The sequence below is a fragment of the Ipomoea nil genome, unplaced genomic scaffold (genome assembly GCF_001879475.1).
Source record: "Ipomoea nil cultivar Tokyo-kokei standard unplaced genomic scaffold, Asagao_1.1 scaffold0865, whole genome shotgun sequence".
Classification (NCBI taxonomy): Eukaryota; Viridiplantae; Streptophyta; class Magnoliopsida; order Solanales; family Convolvulaceae; genus Ipomoea; species Ipomoea nil.
In genome coordinates this window covers 981,057-998,584 of record NW_017617293.1, presented here as the reverse complement: position 1 = coordinate 998,584, position 17,528 = coordinate 981,057, and the positions used below count along the sequence as shown (strand labels likewise).

Below are 17,528 nucleotides of genomic sequence, written 5' to 3'. Positions count from 1 at the left end.
TATTTGGAGAATTCTCCAAAATTTTAAAAAATTCACCTGTTTATCATTTTATATTTAATCAAAACATCAAAATTAATAACTTAGCAATTTGCTCCAAACTGCTAAAAACTAAAACAACACATATACATTTTGGGTTAATCTTAGCCAAACCCCCTAATAAATTTATATATATAAAAAAAAAACTAAAATAAGAAGCCATTAAAATAAGATTTCTTAAATAAGAGCCTTTTGAAACATTGTGCTTCAATAGGTTGAGAAAAAAGTTTATATGAACAGATACTACATGTAACACGGTAAATCGAATAGTTATGCTGTGGAACTGTGTCCACTTTGCAATGTGAACACAGTTCTATGTTCATAATTACTGAACTATATATTCATAATTATAAAGCTAAATATTCATAATCTTTGAACTTCATATTCATAATTATTGAACTCTATATTCACAACTACAAAACTCTATGTTCATAATTACTAAACTTTATATTCATAATTATAAAGTTATATATTCATAATTTTTAAACTTCATATTCAGAATTATTGAATCACTATATTCATAATTACATAACTATATATTCATAATTATGTTCACAACACTATGTTCATAATTTTAGAACTATATATTCATAATTATGAGCAATTTTAAAATCGTGTCTACCTTGCTAGGTGGAGACGATTCCACAGCATAATTTGACGTGTCAATAGTACTCAAAAAATAAAATATTTGCCTTTGGACTTCTCAATACTTGTCCACATTGATGGACAAACAATTATATTTCTAAGAGGAGCAATGCTCCTCCTAAATAGAGGAGCTCCTCTTATATAGAGGAGCTCAAGAGCTCATTTTCCAAATATTTTCAATGTGGGATCAAAATGATCCAACATCATTTACAAAGGGAAGCCCGTGGCTCCTTTTTGTCTCTCTTTTTTTTTTTTTTAAATTTTAATTTTAATTTTATTTTGTATATCGTTTTGTTTGAATGATTATTATTATTATTATTATTATTATTATTATTATTATTATTATTATTATTATTATTATTATTATTATTATTATTATTAATGATTGTAATAAATGTTTGTATATCGTTTTGTTTGGATATATATTCATAATTTTTGAATTTCATATTTACACTTATTGAATCTCTATATTCATAATTACATAACTATATATTTATAATTATGTTCACAACACTATGTTTATAATTATAGAACTATATATTCATAATTATGAACAATTTTTGAACTGTGTCTACTTTGCAAGGTAGACACGGTATTTGTCAGGTCAATAGTACTAAAAAAAAAAGTCTTTGGACTTCGCAATACTTGCCCACATTGATGGGCAATCAATTATATATTTGTAAGAGGAGCAATGATCCTCTTATATAGAGGAGCTCAAGAGCTCCTCTTTTCAAACATTTTCAATGTGGGATCAAAATGATCCCACATCATTTACAAAGGGGAGCTACCTTTGTCTTTTTTTTTTTTTTTTTTTTTTTTTTTTTTTTTTTTTTTTTAATTTTAATTTTAATTTGTATATAGTTTTGTTTGGATTATTATTATTAGTTACGAATTAATAGATTTTATTTAATTTCCATTTGAGATTTACTTACCAAATAAGCTTTACTAAAGTTTGGGCGGGAAAATGAATTAGGATGATTTTGTTTTTAATTATATATAGATATATAGATAGATTGATACTATTTCATTTTGTAAGCAAAATCTTCCTTAAAGATTAATAGTAAAATAAAGCTAACTTATTAATAACTGATTCTATTACATTTTTTTAAGCAGAATTTTTCTTCAAGATTAATAGTAACATAAGGCTAAATTATTAATAACCAATTCTATTCTATTTTTTATGCAAAATCTTTCCTAAAAGATTAATAGTAAATATTTTAATGATTCTTTTTGTTATACTGCTTATTGATTCTTTTTCATTTTTCAGAGTGTAGAAAAAATTCCCATGGCTAACATTTCCTTCCATTCATTTCCATTTTTCCATATTATTATTAATGTCATTCCCAATATTATTCTATATTGTTTTGGCGTACGGCTTCCTTCCATTCATTTCTATTTTTTCATATTATTATTAATTTTTTAGGCGGGAACTTGTAAAGGAGGTTAATTATTATTTTTATTAATTGATATAGAATATAGATTACCAATTAAAATTAAAGTTTTTATTATAATTGAACTATAATATTACCAATTATTATTTGAAGATTTTGTAAAATAATAAGTAAAATTGTATTACGAATAGGAAAATATATGTACTTTAATTTTAATTTAAATTATTAATAATTAATTCTATTTTATTTTTTAACAAAATCTTCCTTAAAGATTAATAGTAAAATAAAGTTAAATTATTAATAACCGATTTTATTACATTTTTTCCACAGAATTTTTCTTAAAGATTAATATAGTAAAATAAAGCTAAATTATTAATAACTGATTCTATTACATTTTTTTACGCAGAATTTTTCTTAAAGATTAATAGTAAAATAAGGCTAAATTATTAATAACCAATTCTATTCTATTTTTTACGCAAAATCTTCCGTAAAAGATTAATAGTAAAATATCTTAATGATTATTTTTCTTATACTGCTTATTGATTCTTTTTCATTTTTCAGAGTGTAGAAAACTAATATTTCCTTCCATTATTTTTCATATTTTTATATTATTATTAATTTTCTTCCCAATATTATTATTAATTGTTTGGGCGTACGGCTTCCTTCCATTCTTTTTCATTTTTTCATATTATTATTAATTGTTTAGGCAGGAACTTGTAAAGGAGGATTTGTGTTTATTAATTAATATAGAATATAAATATAGATTAATATAGAATATAGATTACCAATTAAAATTCGTTTTATTTTTAATATTATATTTGAACAATAATATTATTAATTATTATTATTATTATTATCATTATTATTATTAGTACAGAGTAATTATGGCAATCCCATAATTACGCCAAAAAATAAATACACTTTTGACCTATACAATGAGGAATTGAGCACGGACTTCATAGCTGTCAAAACCGGCACCATGAGAATAAAACAACTTAACAAATCAGAACTTCAGAAGCCCGATTACTTCAATATTCAACGCAAAGAACTAAGAAGAATATAATAATAGTCAATTGATGTATTTAAGGCGATTACTACTATATCTTGTCGTGTATATTACAACAGAAACACTTAACCACTCCCCATTCTACAATCACCCATGAGTCACACATTTTATTGTGTGGCACTTTAAATTCTTGACTAATGACAGTATAGCAAAAAAATGAAGAGAGATATTAGAGGAGTCAGCACTCAGCATCCCTTTAAACGGGCAATAGTAGGCACCACTCAAAGCGAGATGCACATGAGGCTGCTTTCATCAATGATAATAAAACTTCAATAGAAGCAAAAAACCAATATATGAAATGGACTTGGAGTAACCGTAAAAATATTCAGAATAAATCATAATCTAGGCATATGATATGAATAGCTTTTTGCTGAAAAAGTATTAAATTTGGACAACACAACCATGAAAAACATATTGTATCTAATCCAATCAAACTACTTGGATGCTAAACCTACCATTAATTTCGAAACGCGGCTGAACTGAATGATCAAGACTAAAGACCTAGTGGGAAAAAAGGGATGCAATATAAAATAAAGACTTATAATTTTTGTAGTCATCAACTCATTGTATTTATAGGTGAAAAATATGAGAATTATAAATTTGTAAAAATTTTCAAAAAGAAAGTGTATTTATTTATTTAAGGTATTGCCCTAATCAATTCATTATATTGATATTCCTAATCAATTCATTATATTAATATTCCTAATTAATCTTATTTCTAATTAATTCATAATATTGATATTACTAAATTTCCATTTTTCATTTTCTTACTAAATAAGCTTTATTAAGTATTTGACCAATAAATATAAAATATTTAATTAATTTGACTACAAAAGTTTGGGCGGGAAAATGAAATAGGAGGATTTTACTTTTATATATATATATATATATATAGAGATATATAGATTATTATTACTATTATTATTATTATTATTATTATTATTATTATTATTATTATTATTATTATGTAAAAGTAAAATTCTCCTAGCCAAGTTCCCCCCCCCCCCCCCCCCCCCCCCAAAACGTAGGGGCATTTCTATAAAATCTTCCTAGTCAAATAGGCACTCGAACTTTATCTTAAAAGTCAATTAGGCCCCTAAACTTTTTAAAGGTGCAATTACACCCCTCAACAATTCATTTAAGTGCAATGAAGCCCAAAAACAAATTAATGACTTGCTATTACAGGTCATTAGGGTTCAGGCCACCTTCCGGCGAATTTTCCGGCAAAAAAAAAAAAAAAAACAAAATGACCGGCGAAATTTTCGGCAAATCTGGGTCGGTTGCTGGTCACCTTTTTTTTTTTTTGGCAGAAAATTCGCCGAAAGATGGTCTGAACCCTAATGACCTGTGATAGCAGGTCATTAACTTGTTTTTGGGCTTCATTGCACCTAAATGAATTGTTGATGGATGTAATTGAACCTTTAAAAAGTTTAGGGGCCTAATTGACTTTTAAGCTAAAGTTTGATGACATATTTGACCCTTTTCCCTAATAATAATAATAATAAGAATGTTATTACCTTAAATAAATAAATTATTATACTTTCCTTTATAATTATTATTTTCTACTTATAAATACAAATTTATAATTCTTTTAATCCCTAGTCTCCCCCATCATTTCCTTCTCCACATTAGGGCTTCTCCACCCCGTATCTTCTCCATCATTTCATTGACTTATGTTAATCATCCTATGATCTTCCATAGTTGAGGTTGATACGTGATTTGCACGGGTGAGGTTTTCATTATCTTAGTTTTTTTTTCCCCTTTTGGGTTTTATTTTGTTTTTTATTTTGTTTTTTTTTTTTAGATTTTCTGATATTTAAATAAGAAAAGTGGTTTGTAATAAAAATGTTGATATATATATTTTTTGTTTATTTTTTATGGAAAAGATACGGATCTAGAAAGATTAACCGGTAAGCAATAGAGTTCGTTGCTCATCAAGTGGATAAAGTTTGGAGAGGGACGAATTATGTTGTTAATGTATCAAAGCGTTAAGCTTTGTTTTGATTTAATCTCTTCGTCTTTAAAGTGTGCATTTTTTGTAATAAGAGAGTAGTTTGTCTCTCCCTTCAAGAGGTTTTTCTTGCCATTTAAACTTTTTTTTGACAAAAAAATTATAAGGTATTGTAGCTTAGTTTGAATATAATATTATTCTGATTTTATTCTTTAGTTGACTAATTCCCTTTATTAAAATCACTTTTCTAATGTGAAGTAATGTTATTGACTTACCATATGTTTGCTTCGATATGCTAAGCCATTTAAAATATAATAAAATTTATAATTGTAATACTTTCGAAATAATATTGAATAAATATTAACCATATGTTTAGATTTAATAATATTTTATATTAAAAAAATTATATATTAATCTAATATAGTGATGGTTAATACGAGTAAACCATATATAAGCATAATCTAATATAGAAAAACATTCATTATTAACCATATATAACTTAGGGAATAAATAAACTTATTGAAACTTAATTATTTATAATAATCTAAATATATTGCTTTAAATATATAGTTTTGATATCCGAAATTAATAAGGTTTTCTTAATGTGGATCTATATATTTTTAATAATTTCAATTTAAGAATATTATACCTTAATTATAAAATGTTTACCTAACAACTTTAACATTACATGACATACAATAATTATCATAAATAATATTTAATAATTGACAATTTGTATTAGGCAATAAAAATTAATAGTTAATTATTAAGTCAATTACAAAATCTTTTGTACTGTGAACAAATTATTTTTATTTAATAATATTATATCTTATTTATAAAAATTAAAAATAATACTTTTAGTATTACTTAAAGTAATACTAAAAATTAAATTAAGGCTGTTAATATGTATTTAACTTTAAAAAACCTTCAAGGTATGAATTATAGTAGCATGTAATCAATTAGTGAGAAAATTATATTAGGCAATTTAATTAATAATTGATTTTTTAAATTATATTTCTTTTTCAATAATGAATATTTTCCTAAAGTATATATATATATATATATATATATATATATATATATATACACACACACACACACAAAAATTATGCTTATCAAATATAGAATTAGAAGTGTGTGTGTGTGTGTGTATATATATATATTAGTTTTTTCCTAAAACATAAATATCATATTTATAAAAGTATTTTACATTATTATTATTTACAATAATTTAAATATATAAAATCTAAATAATTTTAAAATTTTAATATAAAGTACTAATATTGGGCATCTATTTTTTGCGCATCGCGCATAAAAAATACTAATATATATATATATATATATATATATATATATATATATATATATATATATATATATATATATATATATATATATGACATTATCAAATTTATAAAAGTATTTTACATTATTATTATTGTTATTATCATTATACATTATTTATCTGCACATGGTGCGTATTTAAAATTAGTATAGATATAAGCTCGGCTTGGTAAAATAGTTAGCTTGTCAATCAATTTTGACTTATTTAATCACTATTAGCTGTTTGACTTAATTAAACAATTAATATAAGTAAATTTTTGAGAAAGTTATTTGGTATATAATCAACTAACAGTTAATTTACCAAACACTTTTTTACAATCAACTAATGCTATCAACCAATTAAATCCACTATTCAAATCAATTAACATCCATTTACCAAACACTCCATAATGTGCTATATGAAGTGTAACTTATATGGTATCAAAATTCAAAGTATCCACCTCATCTCCGAGTCACGAAATACTCTTTCTATTGTCGAAGTCTTCGAACCGATTCCACCTCTGACCTTTCGTCTCGTTTATAAGCAAAGACCCTGACATTAAAAATTAAACATAAAAAAGAGAAGAGAGAGAAAGAAACCCTAGACATTCGTCGGAAAAGGGAAGAAGACGAAGATGGTGTTCTACTTCAAGGCCCGTCCCGAAGCGGGAGACTATACCATCTTCATGGGCCTTGACAAATACGAGAACGAAGATCTCATCAAATACGGCTTCCCTGAAGACATCTGGTTCGTTTACGCCTTCCTCTTTCTTCCCTCAAACAATTCATATGTATGTGTCTCGGATTCCATTTTCATTGTGTATTTTGGCTTATTCTTGCTTCAATTTTTCAGGTTATTCGTTTTTTCCTTTTTTGATTTTATCTGAAATTGAGAGATAGGTTTCTATTTTTTTAAAAATTGCTGAATTTGTGGCTTTAGCTCTTCACTCATCTCAGGTGTTCAAAGTTCAGTTTCGTATTTTGTTCACTTTATTTTCTTGGTGATTAGCTTCTATTTACTTAACTGAACCTGCTCGAAGGATACAGGTCATAGTAATAGAAAAGAAGATCACTTTGTATGTGCTTTAAATGCAGTTTGAACATGATACAAAGTAGTAGGGATCCTATTTGTTAGTAAAATATCACTGAATTGAAGACTGGCTGAAATGTTTTAAAATGGGCTTCCCTTTTTGTTGATTAACTTACACATGGAGGAATTAGAGGGATGAAGACATAGATAATGTGGAGCTGCTCGATTGATTTTGGGATGAGCATTAGGCTGAATAATGAAAGGTTTAGACATGGATATCTGGGACCTGTTGATTCACATAAAATGAATTTGTGCTTAGGGCTATACTGGATAATGAAAAGGAAGTGTTATTTTTGTCTATGGGGTTCATGTTTGTGGTGCGTTTTGATGCATTAATGTAGTTGAGTGGAAAATGTCAGGTTCTACGTGTTTGAAGAAACATAGTTTACTTTTAGTGAGGTTACAATGCATCAGTTTTGGGCATTTTCAACTTAAGAAAATGTTAGGTTCTACGTGTTTGAAGAAACATCCTTCAGTAGTGATACACTGATACTTAAACTTTCAACAAGGTTTCTCTAAAAAAAAATGATGAGAAAGAATGATTGCAGTTGACATTCATGGAAAGGGAAGTTGCTTTTTGGTGCTTTTAATGAAAGAATTACACATTTAAAAAACTATCTGCAATTGTGACCAAGTATATTTCATGAGCTGTAAGCATTTTCTGCTAGTTTGTTGAACTGGTGAGGGTGGATAAAATAGTTGAAGTGGTTTTTAATCATGCAAGGTACATTAAACTCATCCACTATAATTCTGTTCCTTTTGTCTTGGGTGTTGTAAATACTAAATAGCCATGCAATGTATTGTACTTGCCTTTACTCACTTGTAATTTCATGGAAATATTTTAAATTTCAAAATGCTGCCTCATATCCCCTCAGGTTTCCCTTTCTTACATTCTATCAAGCAGTATCTTGGTTGTTTTTTTCCAACATGTGGGAGAGGTGGTTCATCGCCAGTTGGAGTCATGGAGGCAACTAGTTCAAATTGGATAAACGGATTTATGTTTTATATGAGTGAAGTTGCACATATATGCTCTATAATCCATGTGATAGTGAGCCTTTTGTTCTGCAGTACCCCTAATAGATACATGATTAAATTGGCTTGGAAGGGGTAGGGATAGGGGTAGGGTGTACCTGTTTGGTGGTTGAATTAGTGATGCCATGATGGTAGGCTAAATATGTTACTGACAACCTTGTCAAAATAGTAAATAATAGTATAATACATCCTGATTTTAGCCCTTACTAATACTGATTGAGCCCTTTGAAGTAAGAGTATCATTTCATGGTGACTTTTATATGTAGGAGAATCTGTTAGTTATAATATTGCAGATGTGACAAAGAAATTAATGCACTTCACTGTTTTCTTTTATGCCAAAGATTTATCCAAGTTTGTGAGGTGTTAATCATGCACTTGTGTACACGTAGACAGACTTTATTCTCAGAGTTGATATATATTGCTAAATTTGTTCCAATTGCTTGTAAATTAGTGTGATTTTCAAAATTGTGTCTAGAGGTTGCTATTGATTTGTTTGTTTGTTTGTTTTTCCCCCATTAAATTGTGCAGTGCAATTTACTAATTTGAATTTTGAAATGGCAAACCTTTGCTCAAATTTGTAGTGATAAATATTTTTTTTGGTTAATGGTCACTTTTTCTTGACAAGATTTATTATGCACTGCAGGTTCCATGTTGACAAAATGTCTTCTGCTCACGTTTATTTGAGATTGCCAAAGTTTCAGACAATGGATGATATACCTGAGGGTGTACTCGAAGATTGTGTACAACTGGTGAAGGCTAATTCCATCCAAGGTATATGTGGCATAAACTGATCAACATGTTAAAAAATTTCGTGAATTCAATTTAGGGCTCTCCTTGGATGCATGAAACATGTGTTTGTGAAATGTGCCCGTCTTAAAGTTAAACATACATACATATGTGCATACATGTTTATATTTCCCTTTTCAACTTTTTTGTTTTTATTTTTATTTTTTACAATTTCTGTGTTGCTGTACTACTATCTGTTCTACCTAGCTTCACTGTAAGAATGCATTGCAGTTGTACCCACTTGACATTGATTTGTGGCAGGAAACAAGTTGAATAATATTGATGTTGTGTACACTCCTTGGCAAAACCTTAGAAAGACTGCTTCCATGGAAGTTGGCCAAGTTAGCTTTCACAACCCAAAAATGGTGAGTTTGTATTTAGTGCAACTACAGTTTTAGACTGTCAATAGCCTGAACATTTTTAATTTATCATGGATATTAACGTTGACCTAGTGCTTTAGGTGCGCACTGTTAGAGTGGAGAAGAGAATAAATGAGATAGTAAATAGATTGAACCGAACAAAGGTTGAAAGAAAGCCTGACTTGAAGGGTAAGCAATCTGCATTGATTTGACAAAATGCTTTTCTATATGACATTGATGGTTTTGAACCATTCCATTTCTGTGGATACAGCTGAGCGAGAGGCAGTCAGTGCTGCTGAAAAGGCAGAGAGGAAACAGCAGCTGAGGGAGAAAGTAAGTTCCTCCGTGCTTTCTGGGATACCTTTACCAATTACTAATATGAACTTGTTAGGGTATTATCGTTTCATGCACATTGCATCATGGATAATTCATTCAATATCTACATCTGAATCTTTAAGGAGTAGATCTGTAATTGTTGGTGGTCTGTTTTTGGATTATCATAGTAGATAATAGGGAAATCTAGAAACTGTCTTGTATTTGGTCATAATTCTAGTTTTTCCTCTGTTCTGCAGTGTATGTCATTTTAGACTCAGGCATTTCTTTTTTTTGTTTTTTTTGTTTTTTTTTTTTTTTGTTTTTGGCTATTCTGTAACTTTATGCTGTCATGGTGCACTTGGAAAGCAGTAGTATGACTGTATGAGATTATATTATTATAATCAGATCAAGTTTGTGGTTTGTGCACAAAATTCTAGACCCAAACTGTATCTGCTTTAACTTTGACTTCAAAAGTATTTCTGTTTAAGACATGCCCATTTATTGCTTTGTTTAATCCATGTAGAAACGGCGTGAAGAGATGGAACGGCTTGAAAAGGAGAGACAAACTGAGTTGAGGAGCTACAAAAACTTGATGGTGGCTGAGAAGATGACATCGAACAAAAACATTGCTTCAACAGGCAAGTCGCTACAAGAACTGGAAGAAGACTTCATGTAAATGGACAGTGGTGATCAATTTTTATTGTCCTGCTCAGAAAAAAAAGACCAGATGGAGGAAATAAACAGGTGAAAAAGAGGCCAATGAAGAATGACAGTAGGGGATGGGTGGAGAGGAAAGTGGAGGTGGGGTTATATGTGGGGACTGGGTTCAAGTTTATGTTGCTTTGTGTGCTCTTAGGAGATAATTCTCCCTCGTGTAACTGATCATTTTGATCTTATAGTTTTCATTATAAAGAGCTTTTGCCTTGCATGAAGACAATGTGCTCGTAGATGACATGATAATTGACAGTGATGATAATGAGATGTGTTTCTCTTGTTCATTGTTATTTGACAGTTATCATTTTGGTCTCTTTCACCTCCTCTTTTATGCAGTGTTGCAAAAATCGCGCCTAGGCGCTAGGCAGCGTCCGGCCACGTCAAAGAACGCCGAAATCGATCTCTTCTACGGCCGGCCGCCTAGGTGGTCTAGGTCTAGGCGGTTGAACCTTAGTTGTTGTTGTTTTTTTTTTTTTTTTTTTTTTAATAAAAAATAAAAAAATCGGGTACTTATGGGTGCCTGTCGTCTTTTTCAACATTGCTTTTATGTGACCTGTGATTAGAGGTGACAACGGTTCGGTTCTAGTTTCGAATTGGCGGTTCACAGTTTCATCAAATCGCAAATCAGAATCTTATATTAAGGTTTCAGTTCATGAACTGGCGATTCCGATTAGAATCGGAATCTAATCGGAATCGGGTTTGCCTTTTTTTAATTTTTTTTAAATTTTTTTTAAATTTTTTTTAAAATTTTTTTTTTTTTGTATGCTTTGTTGCATAATTATACTCCGTAATTTTATATATACTGGAACAAAAAAAAAAATGGATATCCAAGATAAGGTTTGAATCTTAGACTTAGAAAGCAAGAGCCTTACCCATTAAGCTATAGGTACAATTGTGTTTGATGGAAAATATACCCCGGGTTTAGGCTCCCCATACGCTCCGTGCTCCTGCTTGGGTTGGGTCAAACTGTTCGGGTCAGGGTCAATGGGTCAAGGTCAACCCGCCAACCCTTGACCTTATAAATAGGGCCTTAGTCGTCCAAGTTAGGGGGTCCTTCCCCTCTTCCTCCCTAGAGACACACACTATCTCTCTCTCTAAATGCTTTCCCTTCTCTCTACAAATATGAACATCAATAAATAAAAGACACATTTAAGCTATTTCCTCTTCTCTACTACATACACTTGTTCATACATACATTCTACATACACACGGAAATTAACCGTATCAGTGTTGATAATTACATGCAGAACATGTTAAACTTAATGTTCAATACAATCAGTTTACAAGTTTCAAAGAAAAAAGATAAGTCATGAAGGTGAGGATCAAACATGTGTCCTCAAGTAATGTTATTAGATGCTATGTAAAAGTGACAAGTCAATCTGTCTAACTTGCTTAACTATTCTTATCTTGTAAAAATATTATTTATAATCTTATTTCCAACTCTATAAATAATTAAATAGTTAAATACCCATCCTTCACACTCCAGCTCCATGCTATCATTATTACGAGTATTATTTATAACAAATTTATAATTCCCTTTTGAAAGATTCAAACTTCAATTATTATTGAATCTCTTGAGCCGTGGCCTACTGGCCAGTGGCCACTTGGCCTTTTTTTGTTTGTTTTGTTTTGTTTTATTTTTTGTTTATTTTTTGTTTTTGTTTTGTTTTGTTTTGTTTTTTGTTTTTTTTTTTTTTGTTTTTTTTTTTTTTTGTTTTCACGGTTTAGAACCAGAACGGTTTCGAACTGGAATTGATGGTTAAGGTTCTAGAATTTTTTGAACCTTAACCGGAACTTTATTGGTTCCGGTTTGGTTAGTACAGTATCGGTTACGGTTCGAATCTTTGGTTCGCCTCGAATCGTGATCACCCCTTCCGGCTGTGATCCATCCGTGATCGTATAATATTTGGTTTATGTTTTGACATCATACAACAAAAGTGGTGGTAATTCACACAAGAAATTTATAAAATACAACACAAAGTGATGCATTTCTTGGTTCTCAAATCGATTTTCCCCTATCCAAGAAGCTAGTTTGCAAGTTAGATTTTGGAGGCGTTTAGATTTTAAATTATCAAGCCAAAAGCTCGATCAATTTAGCCTTTAAATTTCGTGTTTAGTATTTGAATCTTGTGTTTATTTGGTAGTACGGAGTATTTCTTGAAAGTGCATATAAAGTTATGCAATGTGGTATATGTATTTCTTTGGCTGCATTTTTGAAATATATTCGTGTATGAAGTAATGGAATGTGCTATTTGGTTGCATTCTCAGCGATGATAATGGTGTCATTGCTTCCAGAAACTCAGTTCAAGTAGTGTACTTTTTAATTGCATCTCCAATAAGCCTAGTTTTTAGGAGTTTTTGTAAGATGGAGGGAATGAGAAAAAAAAAAAAAAAGAAAAGGAATAAGGGTCAAGGAAAAAGTTCAAATGCGGCGGATCCTTTTCGTGCAGCGGGGTTTCAAAATACACCAACAGTGTAAGAGAAACACATCAAAAAATAAATAACACACCCAAAAAATACACCATATAACTCACCACCACTAATGATGTATTTCTGAACACTGTGTGGTGCTTTTACTCACACTTAATGGTGTGTTTTTGGTGATGCGTACCTAATTTGTGTATGTTTTTGTGGTGCATTTCCTAACGTTGATGGTGTATATTTGCTTAATTATTGGTGACGCCGCACGAGAAGGGTCCGCCGCACCTGAACTTAACTCTAAGGGTCAAATAGGTCACCCAACTACACACCAAAGTGTAATTAGGCCATCGAACTCAAAAAAGATTCAATTGGATCCGTGAACAACACAAAATCATGCAATTAGGTCTAAAATGACCTGTTTACCTGAAATTGTGCTGACGTGTAGGTTACCGATTTTAAAAATAATTTTAAATAAAATAATCAATTAAAATTATTTATTAAAAAAAAACTAGAACTGTCAGAGAATAAAACTAGAACTGTCAGAGACGATTCGTTTCCGACAGTTCTAGTTTTTTTTAATAAATAATTTTAATTAATTATTTTATTTAAAATTATTTTTAAAATTAATTATTTTATTTAAAAATTATTTTTAAAATCGATAACCGCCATTTCAAGTAAACATGTCATTTTGGACCTAATTGCATGATTTTGTGTTGTTCAGGACCCAATTGCATCTTTTTTAAGTTCGATGGCCTAATTGCACTTTGGTGTGCAGTTAGGTGACCTATTTGATCCTTATTCCTCAAAAAAAGAAAAAAAAAAGGGAAAACATTATTGTCAAAAAAATGTTAAAAAAAGGGGATTTACACATGCGTGCAGTATAGCGTCCTTTTGGCTCACCTAGTGCGCACAACGCGGTAAATGCATAACTTTTTTCCTTTTCTCTTTCTTCATGGTTTCACAAAAAACCACTCCTCAAGCAAAACTATATCCTCCCTCTCTCTTTTCCATATAATAAGTTATGATCTCCTAAAACACTTAGCAAAATTCTACTATTGTGGTTACTCTAAGGAAGCTAAGGGCCTAAGGCTATGAGTGTAATGAAGCATTGAGCTAGATAAAAGATTTAAAGACAAACTACACTATGGTGGATGTTGATGTGCTTCAATTCAAGTGTATAATGACATGCACTCTATTGCAACAAATTCTAGTACGGGTTAATGATAGATGATATTAAAGAAATTATGACGAGTTTCTCTAGTTATTTATTTTATTTTATTATTATTATTAAATTGTCAGCACCAAAATAATAACTCTTGAAGCCAAACCATTACCCATAACAATAAAAGGAAGAAAATGTCAAAAAGAGCAAAGGATAGAAAAAGAGATCTGAAACACAAACTGAGAGAAGAAGCAGTAATATAGGACACTTCAAACAAGGTCGGTTTTTGGATTTTTGTGGTCCCGTTCTTGTAAATAAATGAGGTCCTACCAAAAGTATACACGCAATCTTTAAAACCAATACCGTAAAATATATTATTTTTATTTATATATTATTTTCCAAAATAAAGAAGAAACCTGATGTCTTCATTGTCTTGTCGAAACATAATATAATAAGCAAATATGCAATTGAAACCAAACAACAATACTACGTAGCTCCATTCTTGATTCGGAATAGTGTTACGTTTTAACAAATTGACCCTTCGTGAATCCACAATTAATAAGGAAACCCGAGATTGTTTCATACTAAGCTCTTGACGCTTGTTTCAATCCATACAAGGCATTTTTCAACTTGTAGACTTTATTCATACCCATTTCCGTTTGAAAACCTGGAGGTTGCTCTACGTACATTTCTTCTCCCAACAGCCCATTTAAGAAAGCACTCTTGACGTGCATTTGGAAGACTTTGAACACCTTGTATGCAGCAAATGCTAAGAAAATTCGAATTGTCTCCAATCTTGCTACAAGTGCGAAGGTTTAATCAAAATCCATGCCCGCTTCTTGACAATAACCTTTCGCCACGAGTCGAGCCTTGTTCCTTACAATGACTCCTTGTTAATCCATTTTGTTTCGAAAGACTCATTTCGTCCCAATTACATTTTGGTGCGAAGGTCTTGGAACTATCTCTCATACTTCGTTCCTTTTGAACTGATGGAGCTCTTCCTGCATGGCAGTAAGTCAGTAACACAATCTGGATCACCAAGTGCTTCTTCCACAGTTTTAGGCTCGATTTGTGAAAGAAAACACGCCATCATGCATTCACAAATGGATGCTCTTATCCTTACTCCTTGCCTTACATCTCCAATAACTTGAACTGATGGATGATTCCTTAGTCACCTTATATCTGGCTAAAAAGTTGTTGGAGGAGCCTTTTCATCTACTGCATGAATATCTGGAGTCGTCTCGCCCTCTGACTGCTCGGGTAGATGAAGTTGATTATGCAGCCAAATAGTAAACTCCTCGGACTCAGATTTGACGTCTCGGACCCTGTTGTTTAATTTACCACTCGTTCTATAGTTTCGGTCTCTATGCTTGGCTCAAACTTATCTTCTATTCGGATACTCAACTGATCTAACTTCTCGGACAGCTTTCCCACATCTCGGTTGATGCTTCCTTCATCGGATGGACTCTTCTACCACCATGCTTCTCTTGTTAAGTACTCAAAAAGCTTTGCTGACGACTGAATAACCCATGCATAGCCCTTCATCAGCTCTCTCGTCGAAATCCTTCAAATGTGACTTTGCGTTGTTGTGAATGTAACATTTGCTACCGAATGTGCGGAAGTAGCTCACAACTTGGGGTGAACAAAATTACCGAAAAATCGATAAAACCGATAACCGATAACTGATAACCAAACTGATCGGAAATTTTGATTTTCGATCGATCATTGGTTATCAAGTTTTTAAAAATGTCAGTTATTTGGCTATTCGACTTTTTATCGGTTATTGATGTTCAAAATTAACAGTGATCAAATAACCTAATTACTTTAATAAAAATTAGTTTGCATTAAAACTCTCACAAATATGAATATGATTATTTCCTAGACAAAAAGTTAAATAAAATTATTTCTAAGTGTTTTAAAAGACTAAGCTAAATGACTGAGTATAAATTTTGACATCATCAAAAAGAGAAAAAATTAATAAGAATATTTTTATAATTATATTTTGATGAGGTAAAATGTAATTTGTTAGGCCCCATAATGTTATTGTAATTTTAGCATATATGGCTTCAACGGTCAAGAAGAATATTTTTGAATCATTATTATGTGGACCATAAATAAAAAAGTACATTTTTAATATACTAGGATACATTATTTTTGTACATAAGGTACATTTTATGAAAGTACATTTTTAATATACTAATGGTATATTATTTTATATAATGTACTTTCAGTACAAAAATAATGTACCTTTAATATAAAAACAATGTACTTTTAATATATTCAAAATGTACCTAGTATTCATGGTTCACACAATTGTGTGGACCATGGTCCGCACAATAGTTTGCCAATATTTTTGTTTGGGGTCAAGGAGAGATTAAGATCAAGGCGTATGGAACTGTACGAAAAAGAGAACAAAATTAATTTTGAGAAAATTAATTTTGGATCTACAAGGAATTAATGAAAATTAATTGATAAATATTCTTTGGAGAAGAGTTCACCAAAGTTCAAATGGCAAGGTGGTAGAAGGTTTGAGATACCTTGAAGATGAAATGCAAGGAGAAGGAGAACGATAGCCAAAGGAATTCACTACAAAAAATGCGGGATTAGCAACGGACCTTTCGCTAAGAAAGAAAAGATCCGTCGCTAGACTATATAGTGACGGATAATGCCGGTCGCTAAAAGTCACCTCGTTAAATTTTTGCGACGCAAACTAATTCCATCCCTATTTTTCTCTTTGCGACGATGGGAATGATGAAATTTTCGTCGCTATTTTATTGTCATTCTTTATTATTAAAAAAATTAGTAGATTACCTGTGCGATACATGGATAAAATTTTGTATTATATATTTATATAATAAAAATAAAGATGAAATTATAAACAATTCTAATATTTGGAAGTTTACATTTATTTGATTATAAGATTAGTGAAAAAGTGTCACTCAATTAATTGAATAATATATAACTCGTATGTGTGCAATTATCTTGAAAAAATCGATATGTAAATGATTTATGTAATTTTTTTTGAAGACTACCGACTCTAATACATTGTAGTATCTGTTCATCTATACTTTCTCAACCTGAGGCACAAAGAGTCAATACCGCCTCCACTGAGGGTCGATCTCATGACAAAAAATAAAAAATAAAAATTATATGTAAATACTAATGAAAACAATCAAATGGGAAGTAGTTAGTTTGACCCATTAATAATAAGTAGGACCGATAAATGGAATATAAAAC

At 30.4% G+C, this 17,528-nt stretch overlaps 1 protein-coding gene across 1 annotated transcript; it reads left to right on the top strand.

Annotated features, from left to right (window-relative positions):
* The first annotated feature begins 6,962 nt into the window (after nucleotides 1–6,962).
* LOC109178637 (coiled-coil domain-containing protein 25) lies at nucleotides 6,963–10,998 on the top strand. The gene is made up of 6 exons (XM_019328172.1): nucleotides 6,963–7,160; nucleotides 9,178–9,305; nucleotides 9,582–9,685; nucleotides 9,781–9,868; nucleotides 9,951–10,012; nucleotides 10,518–10,998. The coding sequence occupies exons 1-6, from the start codon at nucleotides 7,048–7,050 to the stop codon at nucleotides 10,668–10,670; spliced, it is 648 nt and encodes a 215-aa protein (XP_019183717.1). The 5' UTR covers nucleotides 6,963–7,047; the 3' UTR covers nucleotides 10,671–10,998.
* The last annotated feature ends 6,530 nt before the right edge of the window (nucleotides 10,999–17,528 follow it).

What these genes read in the sequence shown, in the direction of transcription:
- LOC109178637 (XM_019328172.1), top strand. Translation starts at nt 7,048, where the DNA reads ATGGTGTTCTACTTCAAGGCCCGTCCCGAAGCGGGAGACTATACCATC. An exon ending in GAAGGCTAATTCCATCCAAG is followed by an intron (nt 9,306 to 9,581) that starts GTATATGTGGCA and finishes GATTTGTGGCAG; the next exon opens with GAAACAAGTTGAATAATATT. An exon ending in AAGAAAGCCTGACTTGAAGG is followed by an intron (nt 9,869 to 9,950) that starts GTAAGCAATCTG and finishes CTGTGGATACAG; the next exon opens with CTGAGCGAGAGGCAGTCAGT.